Below are 19,241 nucleotides of genomic sequence, written 5' to 3' on the forward strand. Positions count from 1 at the left end.
AGCAGCAGCATGAGAACTTATGTGAGTAATTTAACTGAAAGAAAGTAAATAGAAACAATTACAGTTTTCTGCCTGCAAAGGGGCAAACAGAGGGGCTGCAGGGTGTGAGGTGATGTGATTTTATCTTCACAGAATCATAGACAGTTCGCAACCCGGTAATAGGCCTAGAATATATCTGAGTGTGTGTGAGAGAGAGAGAGAGAGAGAGAGAGAGAGAGAGAGAGAGAGAGAGAGAGAGAGAGAGAGAGAGAGAGAGAGAGAGAGAGAGAGAGAGAAAGTGTGTGCTTGGTCAGAGATTTTCTTGAGGCAAAGTCAGTGCTAAAAAGCCACACTTCCTTCCTGTCTGAGCGATATCACAGGCCAACAATAACACTCATACACACACACACACACACACACACACACTCTCTCTCTCTCTCTCTCGCTCTCTCTCTCTCTTTCTCTCTCTCTCTATTTTCATCTATCTGTTCTCGCTAGTTGAAGGTAGCACACACAGATCAGACAGGGATGGTCCATGTGAACGTTACACACACACAAACAATCTTGTCTAGCAGCAGGACAGCCTGGGAATGGTACACACTCCCCTCCATCCCTTCTTCAGTAAAGAAACAATAGCAAGGTTTATATCACCATAGAGGGGCATCTATCAGCATGAAACATTTTGTAGCAAAGGTAATGAAATTACTGCATCTGTGCAGTTTATATGATGTTATGTGAATATGTGAAAATATATACATACTGTATGTCTGATCATCTTGACTCTAAGAATTATTTCTGTTTGATAAATGTACCATTATTCTTATTATCATTAATAGTTGTAGTATAGTTCTATTCATTCTGATCATCAGCACATGTGGCAGCTTCATTAAACATGTGGCTTGTGGTTTCTACAAAACTGTTCCTTTGTGTTGCTATGGAGGTTGGGGGCTCACATAGCAGATGAGGACATGGCTCCATAAAATGCACAACTGTCCCAAAATGTGTGGGATATGTCTCCTTCAAGCTACTTTGTAAAGCTGCAGTTCAAATTTCTGAGAAGAATCATTTTCCCTATCGTTTATGGAGCAGCCCCCAGTATGTGCCCACAATTATTATGGTCTAAAATAAACAAAAACAGCACATGAGGGTGTTTAAAAAGTGAAACTTTGCCATAAAGTCTCTCCTCAAGGCATTCTGTCCTGCACTCAATTTGTCAGGAACAATGCTGACCTCAGCTGGACCAACTGAGTTACTGCTGTTGTTTACTCTCTTTCAGAGAAAGCAGCGGGCATCAGAGAAGACTGAATTATGTAGCAATTCTCCCACAGAGAGAAGTCTGGCATACTATCAGAGAGACAGACAGAAAGATAAAAGGAGAGTTGGACAGGCGAGACAGCAGACGGTGAAACAGACAGATGTCGCAGATGTATGGACAGGTAGGCAGACTGGTCCATAATGGCATCGGAGAGGGGAAAGAGAGACAGATGGTAAACAGACAGAAAGCAAGTGAGACAGACAAGCAATAGACAGACTAAAGCATCCTACGCTTAATTAATTAGAGAGCGAAAACACTGCAGGGCTCTCGGCTGCTTGAAAGACAGTTTAAGCGTGTAACATCCCCACCACGAGACACCCACACTCAAAAACCCAGACACGTGCAACAGCAAACATGTACACACACACGACAGAGGAACCTTGTATCACCTCTTTCCACAGCTTTTCAGTGGAGGAGAGACTGAAGAAAACAGGGATGAAAGAGAGCAGGGAGGAAAGTAAATGAGCTGGGCAAGGAAAGGGAGCAGGGGGAGACAGCAGTAAGAGGAGGGGAGGGAGGGGGATGGGGATGGGGAAAGAGAAATAGGGGAGGAGAGGTGTGGAGAGAAGAGGAGGACAAAAGGAAAGGGATGCACGGAGCAGAGATGAAGTGAGGCTCAAACATCAGAAGGTGAGACTAGATGAGGTAGAAATAGATGATAGGAGAGGAGGAGAGAAATGGAGTGTGCTATGAAAAAAAAGAAGGATACAGAGACAGAGAGTGGAGGAGGGCAGATTAGATGGAAGGAGAGCCAAAAAATGAGTGTAGTGGAGAGGAGAGGAGAGGAGAGGAGAGGAGAATGAGTGAGGTGCAGGCAGATGAGAAAAGAGCAGAAGAGAGACTGGAGACATTGTGACCTCACATGCTCAGCAGCTATGATGCTGTGAAGATCATCTCAAGGTTGTTAGATAAGAGGGAACCGATCCAGACTGAGGAGAGGAGTGGAGGGAGGTTGACAAAGGAATTGGGGAAAAGATTATGATATAGGAAGGAGACCAACAGGAGAAGGGCAAGGAACAAGGAAAAAAAGACAATGAGATATATAAGGGGAGGAGGGGGGGCACAGGAACTGTGAAAGGAGGAGGATAGCGTAATAGTGAGCAAGAAAGAGAGTGATGAGGGCCGGGGAGAAAATGATTCAGTGACTCAAGTTGCTATGAGGCATTCAGCAGTGTGTAGTGAGTATGTGTGTAGATATATGTTTTGAGTATGAGGCAGGCATGCATGAACATGGTGCACCATGTGTGTGTGTCAGCAGACATGCAGAAATACATGAGTGTGCATGCAAGCATGCAAGTGCATGCGTTGGTGTATGTGTTTGTGCGTGTGCATGCCTTGGCAGGAGTGATTAAGTACAACGAGCCAGCCAGCCAATAAACAACTAGGCAGGCTGTGTTCCATTCCTTAATGAGCTCCTCTTATCTGTTATCCTCCTCTCCTCCTTCAATGCATCCTTTATTTACCGTCCTTAACATTATCTCATTTACTCTCCCTCCCATGTCCCATTATCATTCATCTTGCATCCTCTGCTCCTCCTCATCTTTCAATATTTTCGTGCTCAACTTTTTAGCTTTAGCCCCCCACCCCTACCCTCCTCCATTCTCTCAATTCCCTTAGAAAGAAAAAAGCAGGAAGAGATGACATTGTCACGGTCTCCAAGGCTGTGGGATGCAACACTCGCATGGATAATTTGTTCAAATCAGAAGCCTGATCTTGTGGACGTGACCAGAGTCAGACAGTATCTGGTCATGTACTGGAAATAGTATCTCTGAATGCTTGATGCTCTTTTTTTAAGCGGTGAATATCTGCAGTCTTCACTATCAAAATGCGTCGTGACTGCCTGCTCTGTTTCTCATCCACATTAATTTCTCCTCCATTAAGTAACATGGCAACAGTACAACACGGGCAAGTAGCCTCAGTAGTCATTGCTGCAAAACAGAAATTACTATGGACTCACTGTGCTTACATCAGACTTAGATAAGAGAAACCAGCATTATTATAACATATCAGTGAAAAAATAGCTAGCATAAGTATTAAATTAGCTCATGCTGTCTGATTTAATAAAGCTAGAAATTAAAGTTAGGTACAATCACCCAAAGTGAATTATCTTAAAATTGTCTCCAGATGCTTTTAAATATCAGTCTGGTATCTGTGGAACAAGGTCGAATTCCCACCATTTCTACATTACTTCAGGGCTGTACTTGAACAGATAAACATGCCCACCTTGCCTGTTTTAAAATGAAAAAATATATCGTCCAGAAATCCCACAAATCAAGTTGTAGGAATTAAAATGAACAAGATATGAAATACAAGATGTTTAATTAAACCATAGAAAAATTGCCTACTATGTCCAAATGACTATTGATTCAGTAATACGTGGACCACCATGTAGACTAGATTTCTCAAAGAGTAAAATTGAAATGGCAAAAGCTATTTTCCATTTCTGAGCAGTTTACACTATAGCTTCTCAGGGTCCTCTCTGCACATGTTGACGTCACACAAAAAACACGTGGTCAGGACTTGAACTCATGCTTTCAAATGTGTTACCTTCCATAAATCAAATTAACTGCAGTTATATCTAGTTAATGGGATTAGAGCGGGGACACAATGTAGGAGACATCAATCTGGTCTGGAAGTCAGCCATGAACTTGGTTCTTTCAAATCTCACAGGGTCTCCTTAGCCAGCTGGCAGGGGCTGCTCGTCCGTGATGATTATCAATAATGTGTCCCTATTTTGCAGCAGCAGCGACTTCAGTAATTGCACAAAATATGCACTATAGAGCAAAGCTAAAGATAATCCATATGGAAGTCTTTTTACATGGGTGAAATGTAATAATGTGTTAATTTTTTAGCGTTTTCTTTTTCAATTTAAACAGAGCCATGCTAGCTTTTTGCCCCTGTCTGCAGTCTTTATACTAAGCTAAGCTAACTCTCATGGCTGTAGCTTCATATTTAGTGCACAAATATGAGTGGTTTCATTCTTCTCATCTGGCTGTCCACAAGTGAGGGTTTCTCCCAAAATGTGTGTGTGACGTATAAGATCATTGGACATATAAAATCACTGGAACTACTATTATTAATATTCACTACTAATTTCACATTAATGGAAAAGAATCACTTTGCACAAAAAACAAAAGACCCAAGTGATAACACATCCTTACTTCCCCACTAAATTTCTATGAACACTACCATACATCACAATTCAGACATAAAATGCTCATAAATTGTAAAATACTGATATTTTTATTTTTCAAAAATGCAGCAGAAATGTTTTATGCTTGACACAATCCAGCCATCTGCTGAGTCAATAAACCCATATGAAAAAAATATTCAGTCAATCAAACATCCGTTAAATGTTATTTTTATATCATTTTGTAAAAGTTCTTTGCTTGCCATCCACAATTTTTCAGCTTTCTTTTTCATGTATTCTGTTGACAGTTAACTAAAATCTCTCATGAAGAAGTTACTTAGGATGAGAGGAGGTTAAATAGGCCTAACTGTGACAAAGCTGTATGTAGTCGCACAGATGAGGCTGGGGGGGGGGGTGGGGGTAAGGGAGCGTGGATGGGACGTGGGTTAAGGTAAGACAAGGAGCAGGGAAAAGAGGACAAAACAGGAAAGTTTTAATATTTGGGTTGGTGCCTTTGGTTGAGTTACTGTTTTGGATCTCAGTATAGCAGTTTGGGTTGGCTGTTCAGTTTTACATGTAGGTGATAGTTTTAGCTTTGAGTAGTAACCAGATAGACAGAATTTGACCATTTGTCATCTTTTAGTGGCAACTATGACAGCACTGCATCTTTGCTACATGACTTGTCAATATGAATTGGCTGGGATTTATTTTCTGAATGCTCTGAAACTCTGACACCACAGCACTCACTGCAAAGTCAGCAGGAAAACCTCTAACTTGTCTCTTAAATAAAAGTCATTATTTATGCAAGAAGTTGCTTCCAATAAAATAATTTCATTTCTTCTAAAGTGTATTTTGGTGGCAAGTTGAGAACAAAATATTGCTCCATTAGGTGGATATTAAGGCTTAAACAGCAATATGTTTGAAGGCGTGTTTGCCTTCAATATCAAGTATCTAAAACTATCACAAAAAGCCACGGTGACCATCCCTCCTAAGCTCCACCTAAGCTCCACCTCATCAATCAAACTTTACTCCAAACAATTGACAACATGGTTGCAGGTAGTAAATACAAATTCAAGGCTTTAAAATGTGGCACATATGTGCAACACATGTACATATCCTTTTTTTCCAGAGATGGTGATATTTTTACTTACTAACAAACATTTGGCCAATTCCTTACATTTAGTGCCTGGGAAAGGGGACAGGTTTTCAGTCAGTATTGGGTAGTTCAAGCAGGGGCTCCTCTAAAAAATACTGGGGCCCCTGGTAAGGTGTAGCACATACAGATGGAAGGAATCTTAACTTTCTGGGGCTTACCCCTGAATCATTACCACCATAACCCCGTCTTGTCTGTAGAGATCCTAAATTAAGCTTGAGAGGTTTTAAGGATTGAAGGTAGGGCGTTTAAGATTTTTTTTTTTAGGAACAGAGGGAAAGGAGAACAGGAAAGGACTCAAAGGCTTAAGGGTAATGGTTTTTGGCTGGTGCTCAATCATCAAACCAATATTGCATTATCTACACAGTACTAGCTCATCATCCGATGGTCAAACAAATAGACAGGATGTTATGAAAAATGTCTTATACCTCAACTACTAAACAAGTATCTAGATGCGTACATAGTTAAGAATTATTGAAATGACTGTGCATAGCAAATATAGCCTTTAAATAAAGGTACTGTGTACATACTACAGTGGGTGAGATAGAAAGACAACCAGCCTTGCTTCAGGACATCTATACAATAATATAGTAATATCTGAAATGAAAGCAATAATGTGGTTAAATAAGTCATGTTTTAATGCAAGAGCAGGTAAATGCTATAAATCATAATATATCATCTTTATCGTCCCATTCTATTTACAAGAGTTTAACACATAGCTGGTTAGAGTGATTCTTCAGTAAGTCTGGCGACACTTCAGAGGCCCTTTCTTTTTTTCTGAAGCTAAATTTCTGTCTCTTGGCACACTTTCCATTCCTTGGTTTTCCATATCACTTTATCTCACTTTCTCTTTTTCGCTCTCACAGCTGTTAAATCCCTCTCAATAAAATCTTAATCTTTTTCCCACCATCTCACTAACTTTTCCTTCAGCTACTGTTGTTTTTTTAATCCCCACTTCCTCTCTGTCTGTTTTTACATCCATCTCTCGCTGAATGGTTATTTTTCTCCTCAGCTTAGTTTTGATCCTTGGCAGATAGGGCCTTTGATCTTTTAATGGAAAAAATTGCTACATTCACATTTCACAGGTTGTTCAAATTGGTATCAACAGTCTGTGTGTGTGGTACGTCTTCACTCAGTTCTGCATCTGCTCCGCTCTCTCAGTCCCAGCACGGGTGCAGTAGGAGCTGTAAACTTATCCATAACTGACCCTTTTGCCTCGGCGCTCCTCTTCCTCAAGTGTAGAAAAAGCAGAAGATTTAATATCCAAAGCAAGTTTTGAGACATTTGATGGATGTCTCGGCTTGTCATGTTTCAGTAGGAGAGCGAATGATGCATAGAACTGCATCTCCTGGCATCCAGTTTGTCTTCATGCAACACACAGCTGTCTGTCTCTTCATCCTGTTACTGAAAATGTCTTTCTGTCACTCCATCTGTAACAATCCTGCAGGGTAATTAGTAGAGGTATTTAAGTCTCTTGTTTTATGTATGTGTGTGTTTGTGTGTGTCAGTATGAGTGTATGTTGTAATTATGTCCCTCTCTGTGCGAGCATCTTGCTGCGGTTATACACGCGTGGTGGAGTGTGTGTGCGTGGAGATGTGTGTGTGTGGCAAGTGTGTATTACTATATGGGCTATGGTGTGTGTATCCCTGGTGAGGATGACCCATCCTCATCCCCACCACTGATCCAGGGGTCATGGGGGTCATTGGCGTCGCAGGAGTAACAGGGTGTGACCCAGGGGTCACAGGCAGTGATCCCGGGGTCAGAGAGGTCATGAGGGGGACATCATCAGGCGAGCGGCGCAAGGTGAGGGTGTAATCAGGTGGGCAGGTGAGACGTACGGTGTCAAGTGTGCTGTAGATGTCCTGGGTGTCCATGCCGTCCAGGGCATCCAGCGTATCCAGAGTGTGATGGTGGTGAGTGTTGTTCCTCTCGTCTGCTGATGCTGCGTCACACTCCAGCTGCTTCACCTGAAAGGTCGGATTGGTGAATAAGTGAATGTGTAGATGAGAATACAATATGGGGTGAAAGCAATAAGGGCAGCTCAAAACCAGCTCATCACCAAATAATCAAGCTATTAAGGACTATTTTCATTATTGATTCATCTACCAGTTGTTTTTTGATCACATAACACCATTTTGTACAATACAATAAAAGAAAATAGTAAAAATTGCCCATCACAAAGCCCAAGGTGACATATTCAAATTGAATTAAATGAAAAATACATAGATTTATTTAACGACAATGAAAGTAAATACAAGACGTCACCCAGTAAGGACATACAATTAAACTGTCAAGGATAAAAACACAATATAGCTAATTTTAATTGAGGTCCTCTCAAGGGGAAACTTTTGTACAACTAACATTTGAAACCCAAAACAGATTTAGTATTCAATGATAGAAAACAGTGAATCAATCATCACTATTAAGAAGCTGGAACTAGGAATAAAATAGGTTTAAAAAAACAAACAAAACAATTCATGTGAAAGCAGACAAGCATTCGCCTCAGCTTTTACCCAGTCAGTGCCACAAATCCAATTCAAAATCCTATTCATATTCAGACTCCATTACTGCTATCTGTCATCATCTTCTCAGACACTCCTGATGGAGTTTGAGTGATTTTCACATGGTCCTCTGCGGGACTTGTATGTTTTGTTCTGGTCAGAACTATGTATTACATGCATAAATCACACTAATGTGTGTTAATACAAAAAGACTATGCTTGATGTTTGCTTGTCACAGTAGATTTACCACTAGTGTACAAAGTAGTCAAAAACACCACATAAAAAGATCCAATATTCAAAATGAATTTAAAAAATCAATCACAAAAGCAGCTGTGATGTTGAGCGATATTACTGTAGTTCAATTGTCAATTAATAGCTTTCACTACAGAATGTGAGTTTTCAAAGCAACACAAGGCAACTAACAAAATAGATCAAACAGTCAGTGGATGAATTCCAAGCAATTGGAAGCAACTGAGGCAATTGGACAAAGCTCACACATGCACCTGCATCCAAACACACGCACGGATACACACTCATTCTCACACTGATAATGCCTACTGATGGCAGGTTATGTTTTGCAGAAGTGCTCCAGCTGCAGCAGCACAACTGGTAAGAAAGGAGTTCATTCAGATACTAACCTCAATTGGCTTTGTATTTCATAAAATAAGGCATGTGAGTTTTAACAATAAGCATGATTCCCTATGAATTAAAATTATATGGCCACAGAAGCACACAGACACACAATTGCCACTGGCTTTAAATTTGAATATACCTTCAAATACAACCACACAGGCACAATCAAACAGCAAAAACACACTGACTCACCTGTAATGACATCAGTCCCTCCCCCTGCAGATGGGCCGCCACATCTGCAGGTGTGATGTCTCGTCTCGGGGGAGGAAGAGGACGCGGCCTGCGATGTTCCAAACGCCTCTTGTCTTTCTTGTAGAGCAAAGCCGCGAATGCAAGGATGTTGAGGAACAACAGTGACGCTCCCACCGCAATCGTCACAGAGAGTTCAGTCGAGTAGTCCTCATTAGGGACATGCACACTGGTTTCCCCTCCACCTTGGCCCAAAGCAGACTCAGGCGGCTGCGGGGTACCTCCTTGTGAACCTGGGTGACGTGTACTACTAGGAGGCCAGCCTTTGGATAGGCGTTTGGTGTAAGAATAAGGGGTGTCATCCTGTGGGGAGGGACTGTGTGTGAAAGAGGACACCGATTGGAGGAGCTCATTGACGTGATGCAAGTGAGGGACCAACTGGAGCCAGAAGGATATTTTCGTGGCACGATAGTGGTCTCTGACACGGGGCTTAAGACCAATGTGGAGGTACAGCTGCTCTTTTGGGGTATACTTTGACCAGGCCACTTCTTCAAAGCGGTTAGGTTTTGTGTGGATGAACTTGGTGTCTTGAGGAACAGGCTGGTTTGGGTCACTGAAAAGAGTGAAACAAAATGAGTTACTAAGTCAGATTTTGATGGGTTGGGCATTATATAAGTTTCAGTTTTTTTTCTATAATTTATAGATGACAAAAAGGAGGAATTAATAATTTGTGCAAGACAAGAAATTCCTTTTAACAGTCTCCAAACCTAATGTTCTGTAAATACTGTATCTGTAATCATATACAAAAAGACACCCAGAACAGACAGATACGAATACCATGTGAAAAAAATACTGAATCACCAGTGCAGCTTGAGCTAACTAATAACACAGATCCTAATAACTACAATAGTGCTGAATGAACAATAAAGAATTAAATAAACCAGTGAAATACAACAGAGAACTGAGGGTTTTCACCTACACAGAATTGTACAATCCTGAACCTCTTGTAGTTCATGTTCAAATATAAGAGACTCCTTACACAGCCACTGAAAACATTTCTCTCAGCTGACTACCATCCTATGAGGAATCTGAGTTTCCCTTAGTTTATTAGTACAAAGCAAAAAACATGCTCAACATAGCTCAAAGATGATTCAGCCGATTGATTTATTTCTTGTTTGTCTACTTTATATGCCACATACAAAACACTTCAGATAATGCTTAGTTGAAACTCCTGAAGCTTGAACAGTGTGCAGATAATTCCTCTAGTAAACATACAACTGTCAGATATTTTCATTACAGATGGATTAATGTGTGTGTTTGTGTTATAGCGAGAATATCCTGACGAATCACTTCTCTGACACATGTAGACAGGCGTTTATTTGTCTAGTTACCTACTAATGTGTGTCAGCAGCAAATATGACATAAATGAAGAAATGAGCGGCACAGGTTCACAGACTTGCCAGTTACACGCTATGTGCTCACTTGTCAATCAAACACCTTACGAACAGCACAGAAAGTCAGCCAGCGTGAAGACCTACAGGCACGCAAACACAAACAATCTGAAGATTTATACGCCCACACAGCAGCTCACAAAATATACATCAGGGAGCATCAAATCTTTCCCGTTAAAGTGAGCAATCGCACAGCTCCATCACCATCTGAGGCACTCTCAACCGGGTGAAATCTTTCTTCAGAAAAAGTTCCCCATTGATAATTGAAGTGCACACTGACATTTTCACATCTTTTTTCAGTGATTTTACTCTGCAGCTTTCTGAGGTGGTGATAATACGTCTGACTATGGTCAAGAAACTTCTTACATGCCTGTGATTGCTGTAATGCATCTTCAACATTGAATACATTTTATGCTACGGTCATAACATGTGAGAGCACTGTCCTAATTCTGAGTGTTGTGAGGTAGCAAGGCTCCGTGGTGATTTAGATCAAGGTCTAGACTGCAGATGTCTCTGTAACTCTGAAGAGGTCTCAGTGGAGTGAGCCTCGATTGGATTAATTACTGGTAATTACTCACTTCGAGCACTGCCGAGAGAGGGTCCATCCTCAACAATTGCTTTTATCTAGTACATCATGTCAGAGTATAGAGATAGGTACTCTTATCGGGGTGGATTGTCATGTGAAAGTTTTAAAGTGGATCCTTTTTATAACAATTGTATTTTTCTTTGCTACTGGCTGATAATTTCACTCTCAATTTGATAAATTGGACATATAGAAACAGTTTTAGCCACTGGCAGAAATGTTTTAATTGAATCATACTGAATCATACTGAAGAGAAGAGAAGAGAAGAGAAGAGAAGAGAAGAGAAGAGAAAAAGTCAAACAATGAACCATCATTCTTTCCTCTTTCACCTTGACTTTCCTCAAAGACCTTTTCAGTCTGTTCAATGGGTGCTTTAACGTTCTCTGTCAAGGTCCAAAGATGAAAAACCTTGTCAAAATGTTGAAAAGACAGACAACCTGTGTGCACCCTTTGCCTATATTAGTCTGCAGTCCTGTTTTCATGATTGTGTTCGTGACTGTGTTCTCGTCAGACAACAGAGACCTTTTGAAGGGAAAGAGATTACAATAATGTATCTTTTGCGTGTGAGCTCATTATTTTTGTTGCTGTAGAACTTCAGTGTTTTAAACCCTGCCTCATTCTCTGTGCTATTAAAATATTACTTATAAAACTTGACAGAAAGATAGATTTAAGCTGATCTGCCTCCTACAAATTGGCACCAATTAATTTTCCCCCAATTGCATTTAGCTAATGAAATCTGTTGCATATGCACATCATTTGTGAGAAATACATTTGCCTAGTGCTATAATCAAAACCTGTTATCTTCTTCCAATTATATTGTGTCTTTGATTTCCTCTCTCTGTGTAAACCCTGCCAGAAGCACACTCCATGTTCCATGTTCATATTAATCAGTCCGACAAATTAAACACAAAGAAATGCTCCTAAGTACTTTAAACTGGAGAGGCTCTGTACAATTTTTCTTGATGACACCATAGACTTGAATCTTGGCTGTCTTATTTCTAGCTTGGAAGAGATTTGTTCCTGTAAAATCAGGAGTGAGCTGTCCACAGTTACAGCAACAACACATTGTGTTGCCAGAACCGCATCTCTGAAGAGAGTCAAAGAATAAAGAAACAACTGACAGCTGTGCATTTTCTTTTACATTTTAAAATTAGATTAAATGGCCTGGCTTGCATACACATTATATTTCCTACATGTGGGTGGAGATTTATATATTAATAGCAGAAATTCAACACAGATTTCCATGTCTTAGAAGGTCTAAATAAAGAGAACTGAACCATGCTGAAGCTGTGCTTTGTTGTGCCTTGTTTTCTTGATTTTTGCTGTACATAATTATAGTTGGGAAAAAAGAAAATAGTCTTCTCAGTGGGGGTTTCTGACTGAAATCAGTGTGCATTTTAACAGCTCACCCAGTCTTGGCAAAGTTGGTCCAGTAAGTCATGACTACTGCGCTCAGCATCACGTCGTTCTTGGAGAAGTTACAGTTGAACAGATCAGTGGGTCCCACCATAGGCACACCAAACACATAGGGCACCTACAGACACACACACACATACACACGTTAGTTTCCTGTAGGAGCCAACAGATTGCATTACCTCCCTGAACACTAACCATAACATGTCGATCATGTCAAACTCAAATGTCATCTCAGTGAAGACAGAAACTGCTTCATGTATAACTGCATTCTTTTTTTTTCATGAATAACAATTATAACAACAGTAAATATACAGACACATAACACACAAAACACAACCGCATTTTAAATTCAGAAAATGAATCTGCAACTATTTTGACTGATTCCGTTTTTAAGTAATTCTTTGAGCAAAAAAAAGCTGTTTTTGTGATCATCTATTGAATAGCTTCATATTTTGGACTGTTGATTGGACAACACAAATAATTTGATTACATTAACTCAGGTTTTGGGAAATTTAGTTTTTTCATTATTTTCAGACTTTTTTAAGACCAAAACATTAATCAGCTAATTTAAAAAATAATCTACAGATCAGCTGCCCTGAATAAAAAAATGATTATTAGTTTCAGCCCTAACTTCACATTTTTTATGCTCTTGAAGATTGCTTGATTTGAAGTACCTAGCATTTGGAAAAGCTCAATGTGAAGTACCTCTTCCAAGGTAAGCTGAACCAAAAGCTCCTCATTCACTGCAAGAATCTTTCTGAATATCTTTTAGACATTAGTCACCAACATTTTTGCCTATATACCTGCTCTTCAGTTAAAAGCACCAGTCTCTGTCTTGAGTGAATACCTCTCTTCTTGATCAAAATATGGAAGTGATAATATATCTAATACCATCCCTCATGACACTATTTACAAGCACCTCTTTTATTACAACTGTCACTAATGAGCAAAAACCATATTGTGACATCATCTTACCTCATCGCCATGGGCAGAGTCTGCCCAGGGTGGTGTAGCGTCACTCTGGCAGTGGTGGTAAAAGGAGTAGAAGTAGGTGGGCGACCCATACTGAGCATGGAGGTCAGCTGTGGCAATGGCTGGAGCCACCCATTGGTGATCTGTAAATAGCGCTACCAGAGTCTTCCGCCGGGTTTCTGCGTTGTCGCGGTCTGCCCAGTCCGTGTACATGAACCTTTAAGCAATGCGTTTAAGACTAGTCAATTAACAAATGAAGTCATCAATTCTAATTAAGTCCATATATCTGTCAACAACTCTAATAACAAATCTTTCATTGATACAGGATATGAAAAAATGCTATGCGTAAATATTTAACACACCTCATAATCAAATGCATGCATACATTTTTATTTTCTATCTTTATTTTTTATTAACGTGTCATGCACCAGAAGTGCCCAGCCCCCATACAACCATCCTTTTAAAAGAACAGCTCAAAATTTTGGGAATTACGCTTATTCACTTTCTTGTTGAGAGTTAGATGAAAAGATCAATACCACTCTTATGTCCGTGCTTATATATATGATGCTGCCAAGAGTTGATTCTGTTTCTTTGTTTATCAATATACAAAAATGTCCTCTGGTTGCCTGGCAACCTCACAGCGTCAACAGGACTCCAGGAAGTCACTGCATCCCACCAAGAAATAGTTCAACACATAACCACAATCAGTAATAATCCTTTTTGCATTAGGTATTAGTGAGCTTTATAAGTGCTGGTAGCTGACTTTTGTGAAATTTGTATCAATGTTCTCATCTTACTCTCAACAGAAAATATTTTTGCACAAATATTTCATTAATGTCTAACTATTTTCTTGAACACATTCAGAGATATATGAACAGTCTCACCTTATGCTCTCTCTTAGTGTGTCTCGGCCTTCCGGGTATCCATATAAACTATCCACAAAGTCTGACACAGCAAAGTCAAAGTCCTCAGCAGTGACCCCATCCTCTGAGTCCACAATGCCCTCCACAAACTTCACCCCCTCGCCCTGATTCACCCCCAGCATCACATCATAGTTCAGAAACTCCCCTTGCTCCATCAGAATCTGTGGGTCATCTGGTATAACATCACCATCAATCACAGGGGCAAAAGCGGTGTGATACTTGGCCGGCGTGACATTCTGCTCCACAAGTTCGCGGTAACTCCGGCCCTGGAGGCAGGCGACCAGTTGGGTACTATCGTCGATGCCACAGCCCACCCTCTCACCCAGCTGCCGAGCATACTTGCTGGGCTGGTAGTTGACAGCCCAACTGGCTAAAGCACTGCCACTCTGGATGATGGCTCTGTGGAACAAATCTGAGAGCACACATGAACACACATGAATACAGATGAATATATGCATATATATATATATATATATATATATATATATATATGAATGTATGCATTTATGGATGCACACACACCCACACACATACACATTAATTCACAATCATGTGATTGCACACATGGACAGTTTCACAATGTACATACATTTGCACACATAAATAGATGCAGTACAATAATTCCCACGACAGGAAAACAGAGCTCAGAGACATGTATAATTCAAAAGGATAACAGCTCATGGTAAGAGCACCAGGTTCAAGTATGTAAGGTAAGGTTAAGGACTGTGATTCTTCCTTACCCTCAGAGTAGTGAGACAAAGTGAGGAGGCTGACGCAGGAGGCTCCAGCCCCAGATCCAAACACAGTGACCCTGTTTGGATCTCCGCTGAAGGCTGCAATGTTCTCCTTCACCCAACGCAGAGCTTGGATCTGATCCAGCAGGCCATAGTTCCCTTTTGCCGCCTGATCACCAGTACTCAGAAATCCTTAGAGAGAGAGAGGGTTGTTGTTATGACACAAACATTATTTAAGTATAAAGACTTACATGAAATCATAGATGAAGCGCTCTGGAAAGGGTTGAGCAGTCCATAGCATCCAATGAAAATTGTGAAGAAAATAAAGAGCTAATCAAAAGAAGTTAGTTCCGCTGATTTTCTCAAGATGAGACCTCTTCATCTCACAATAACTTTATGTATGAACACACAAGAGCACACAGGGGGGTGACTGGTTAGATGTGAAATTGTTTAATCGCTACTGTTAAGATCAAATATGCATGCCTCTTCTTTGTCATAAATCTAACAAGAAAATGAATGTGCCTCCCTTGCAATTTCTCTTGTACATTTGAATACAATCAACAAAGCACATACATATTCATATGAGTGTATATAGTCATGAACCTACACAGGCATGTTACAGAAGCAGCCCTCTTTTATTCCTTTTTGCTGCTGACGCTGTTAAATAAACACAAAGGATCCTAATGGCTCATTCCACAACAGTATATCTCATTACTGCAGAAGCTCATTTCTCTGAACCTCAAGTTGCTACTGAACGCGTAAGAGTATAATGAGCAGAGAAAAAAGGCAATTTATTACAAATTTCTCTTATGCAAAAAGGATATCAATGGCAAATTAGACTGTAATAGTTTCAGGATGCCTACGAATACACTATGTGTTTTCATAGTAAGATTTGGATCAATGTTTGGATTTATGTTCTTCACATTTTCATAGAAATGCTCAAATTCCAGCTGGTTAAGATTAGCTAAAAAATAATTATGTGCACAACTGTACACTGCTTTGCATACACGGGCTCACCTCACACATCCAACTTATGATGGCAATGATGATGAAGACACTGCTACTCGTGACGATGGCTGACGATGATGATCATATGATGATAATGATGATGATGGTGTAAACACAGCACAGAGAAAGAAATGATGAAAAAACAAACAGAGAATCAGATCTGAAACTAATTATTTTCATTACTGACTAATGTGTTGATTATTTTCTCAATTAATTGTTTAGTTTTTGGCCTGAAAACACTGAAAATGTCACTGTTTCCTAAAATCCAAGGTGATCTGGCTACATCTTCTACTTTGAAAATGATTATAATGATTAATCAATAGTTAACAGTTAATTATAGTAATTATTTCAGTCAACTAATCTTTGGAGCTCAATATAGAACTGCCTTCGTTTATCTCAGCATGGGACTACACTTTTAGAAACTTGCTTTATTGTTTTTTTTTTACCAAGGTCAGAATTAAATAGATTTTTGTTTCACTCACTAACCAGATGCAGATTTATGCCATCTTATAAAATCAATATCTCATAAAAGCCTTGAAAGCTTTAAAAGCTTCTAAAAGTCACAAGAGACTGCACAGATCTCATAATAGCAAACCTTTTTTTGATTTTGTTGAACACTCTGACCTTTTAAAGTGTATCAAAATTTACTCCACCCGAACCCTAACCCGCTCCATCATCTTATTAAGGACACGGCCTTTCCTCAGTAAAAAATCATTTTCATGATGACATGCTGTGTATTTAAACTAGCTGAATATTCTTTATTTATGTTTTGATTGATTACTATATCAATAAGCATTGTTCAAATACATACATCTTTTTCCTAGCAGGAAACCATATAATGAAGTACATTTAAGTGTGGGTTATATCATTTTAAACAATACTGCATAAGCTAAATCAAATAACTAATTATAAAACATACCGTATGCACACATTTTGTTAATTGGCTCGCGCAGTTTAATTAACTTCTTCATATGAATTATTAAACAGTGGGCATCTATTAATGAGAGTGAGGGCATCATTTAACCCAGCCAATGGAATGATATGCATGTTGTACATTTGACTTCTGGTGATATATGGAGGCACACTGTACAAATTAAATACTGTAAACACCACTTCATGTCCTCTGTGTAGTACAGTAAATGATGCCCTCGGAGTATGTTTTAATCCATCCTGCGTCCCCTCCCAGGTTTTGCCGTTTTTATAACTCTATTTATTCAGGCCTTGAGCTTCACATAGCCGACTAAAATTAGAAAAACCACAGGGAATCAGATTTTCCCTGTTCAGAGAGCAATGAGTCAGAGAGTCATAGGGGTAAAAAAAAAAAAAAGAATCTGATTTGAGTCAATGCTAGTTGTAGAAAAATTGGTTTCAGGGGGTTTATTTCCACTAGGGACACCCATACTAAACATGTTTTCACTCAAAAAAACAAACAAAAAGGTGCTCCGGGTAAAAGCAACTCACTGAAGGTTTTCACATTTTATAGCTCATTGAAGGATTAAACAATCCAGATGGTGGATATACTTTATGTTTAATCACTACAGCTCCCTTGGCATCCAGTTGGTTTTATTTGTATTGTTCTCATTGTTATCTTATCTCTATTCTTTTTTTTCTTTTTAGTTCTGTTTTCTCTTTTTTCTTGCTCTTTTTTGTAAAAAATTCTTTGTAAGACACTATTGTGTGATAATGCACTTAAATACATTGACAATGAAATGATGATGAAAGGGATGTGAGCAGTAAAGCAGTAAATTACCAATATGTAAAATTTTAGGATGGAAACTGCATTGCATTCACAACGTGTAAATTGCATCAACACTTATTTATATCTCTTTATTAATAAATACACTAAACCTGATTTGAACCTAATTGAAAAGAACAATAAAGCTGAATTACAACAACAACACTGAACAAGCTTTTCTAAACTACCTCTATGGTTTTTGATGATCAAAGTGAAACGTCTGCATGTCAACTCACTCACGTATGAACATGAATCAGTCTTAGTGTGTGAGCTCTCTTTATACATTGTTGATGCTTTGCCAAGCACTTATGGATCTAATGACTGGCCACTGTCACAGACTCAACCACCTCCTTTAATAATAGATCCATCCATTCATCAGCAGTCTTTTATATGAGAAGTGTGAGGAAACACCCTTTAGCTTAGCCCCCATCATAAAATAAATTACTATACAGTACGTGTGTAGGATTCCATGGTGATATTATTAACAGAATACCCAAAGCACCTTAGCAGTAATTGCACTCCTATTGTTGTTGCTCAAAAGGTGGAGGGGGTTGTTGAAGCACAAATAAAGCCACTTTAAACAATCAATTGTTTCACTATAGATTGACACCCAGTTGCGTACATTTGGGGGTCTCCCAAATAGTCCTACAGCGTATTAGTCCAACTGGAACTGCAGAACTCAACACTAAAGGCACACAAAGCATCTATTCATCATTATATTCACTAATTGCTCTGAGTCACAATACAGCACACAGGATGAAAAATAACTGTAATATAGAATCCAGACATGTGTAATAAAAGCACAAACTGTACACTTGTGCTATCATAACACGCTTGAGTGCTGAGAAAATTACATAGATAGAAGCTATATTAGATACTGTAGAGAAGATAAGATATTTTACCCAGTACTCCTAGGCGGTAGTTGAGGGTTATGACAATGACGTTGCCATAGCTTGCTAGCACGCTGCCATCCATCATGTTTCCAGTTCCTTCTGTGTACGAGCCACCGTGGACATAGACCATCACTGGCCGCTGACCCTCCTCATGGATGTCTGGGAAAGAGAAAGACGTAAGATAGATAGATAGATAGATAGATAGATAGATAGATAGATAGATAGATAGATAGATAGATAGATAGATAGATAGATAGATAGATAGATAGATAGCACTGCTATACATAGTAATTTCTGTGCATAAGTGGATCTACATATCCACCCACATTCCCTGACGAAACTGATTGTCGACATGGCCATTTGTATGTAGATCAACCTTTGATCACTCCATGGGCAGTCTGTGCCTCCTTTGCATCCTAACGCTTTGTACCCCACTACCTTAATTTCTCAGCAGGTGGATATAAATTGAGGCTGAGAGGGTGCTTACCATCGAGTGTACGTTGGTGTGTGAGTGTGTGTGTGTGAGTGTGTGTGTGTGGGTAGGGTCACATGCATGTGTATAAACCAATATGTATGCATGAGCGAGTCTGTGTCCTTCCCACTTCCATCCACAAGTAAAGGCGTG

The 19,241-nt window shown here is 39.6% G+C and overlaps 1 protein-coding gene across 1 annotated transcript in view; it reads right to left on the bottom strand.

Annotated features, from left to right (window-relative positions):
- Window positions 1-7,137: 7,137 nt before the first annotated feature.
- LOC128367598 (neuroligin-4, X-linked-like) overlaps window positions 7,138-19,241 on the bottom strand; it is a 12,925-nt gene continuing 821 nt past the window's right edge. The window contains exons 2-8 of the mRNA XM_053328206.1: window positions 18,626-18,775; window positions 14,987-15,172; window positions 14,208-14,658; window positions 13,327-13,540; window positions 12,345-12,469; window positions 8,905-9,514; window positions 7,138-7,545 (exon numbers count right to left, since the gene is read on the bottom strand). Coding sequence (XP_053184181.1) covers window positions 7,138-7,545; window positions 8,905-9,514; window positions 12,345-12,469; window positions 13,327-13,540; window positions 14,208-14,658; window positions 14,987-15,172; window positions 18,626-18,775 — 2,144 coding nt within the window. The remainder of the gene's footprint in view (window positions 7,546-8,904; window positions 9,515-12,344; window positions 12,470-13,326; window positions 13,541-14,207; window positions 14,659-14,986; window positions 15,173-18,625; window positions 18,776-19,241) is intronic.

This window comes from Scomber japonicus, chromosome 11 (genome assembly GCF_027409825.1).
Source record: "Scomber japonicus isolate fScoJap1 chromosome 11, fScoJap1.pri, whole genome shotgun sequence".
NCBI classification, from domain to species: domain Eukaryota; kingdom Metazoa; phylum Chordata; class Actinopteri; order Scombriformes; family Scombridae; genus Scomber; species Scomber japonicus.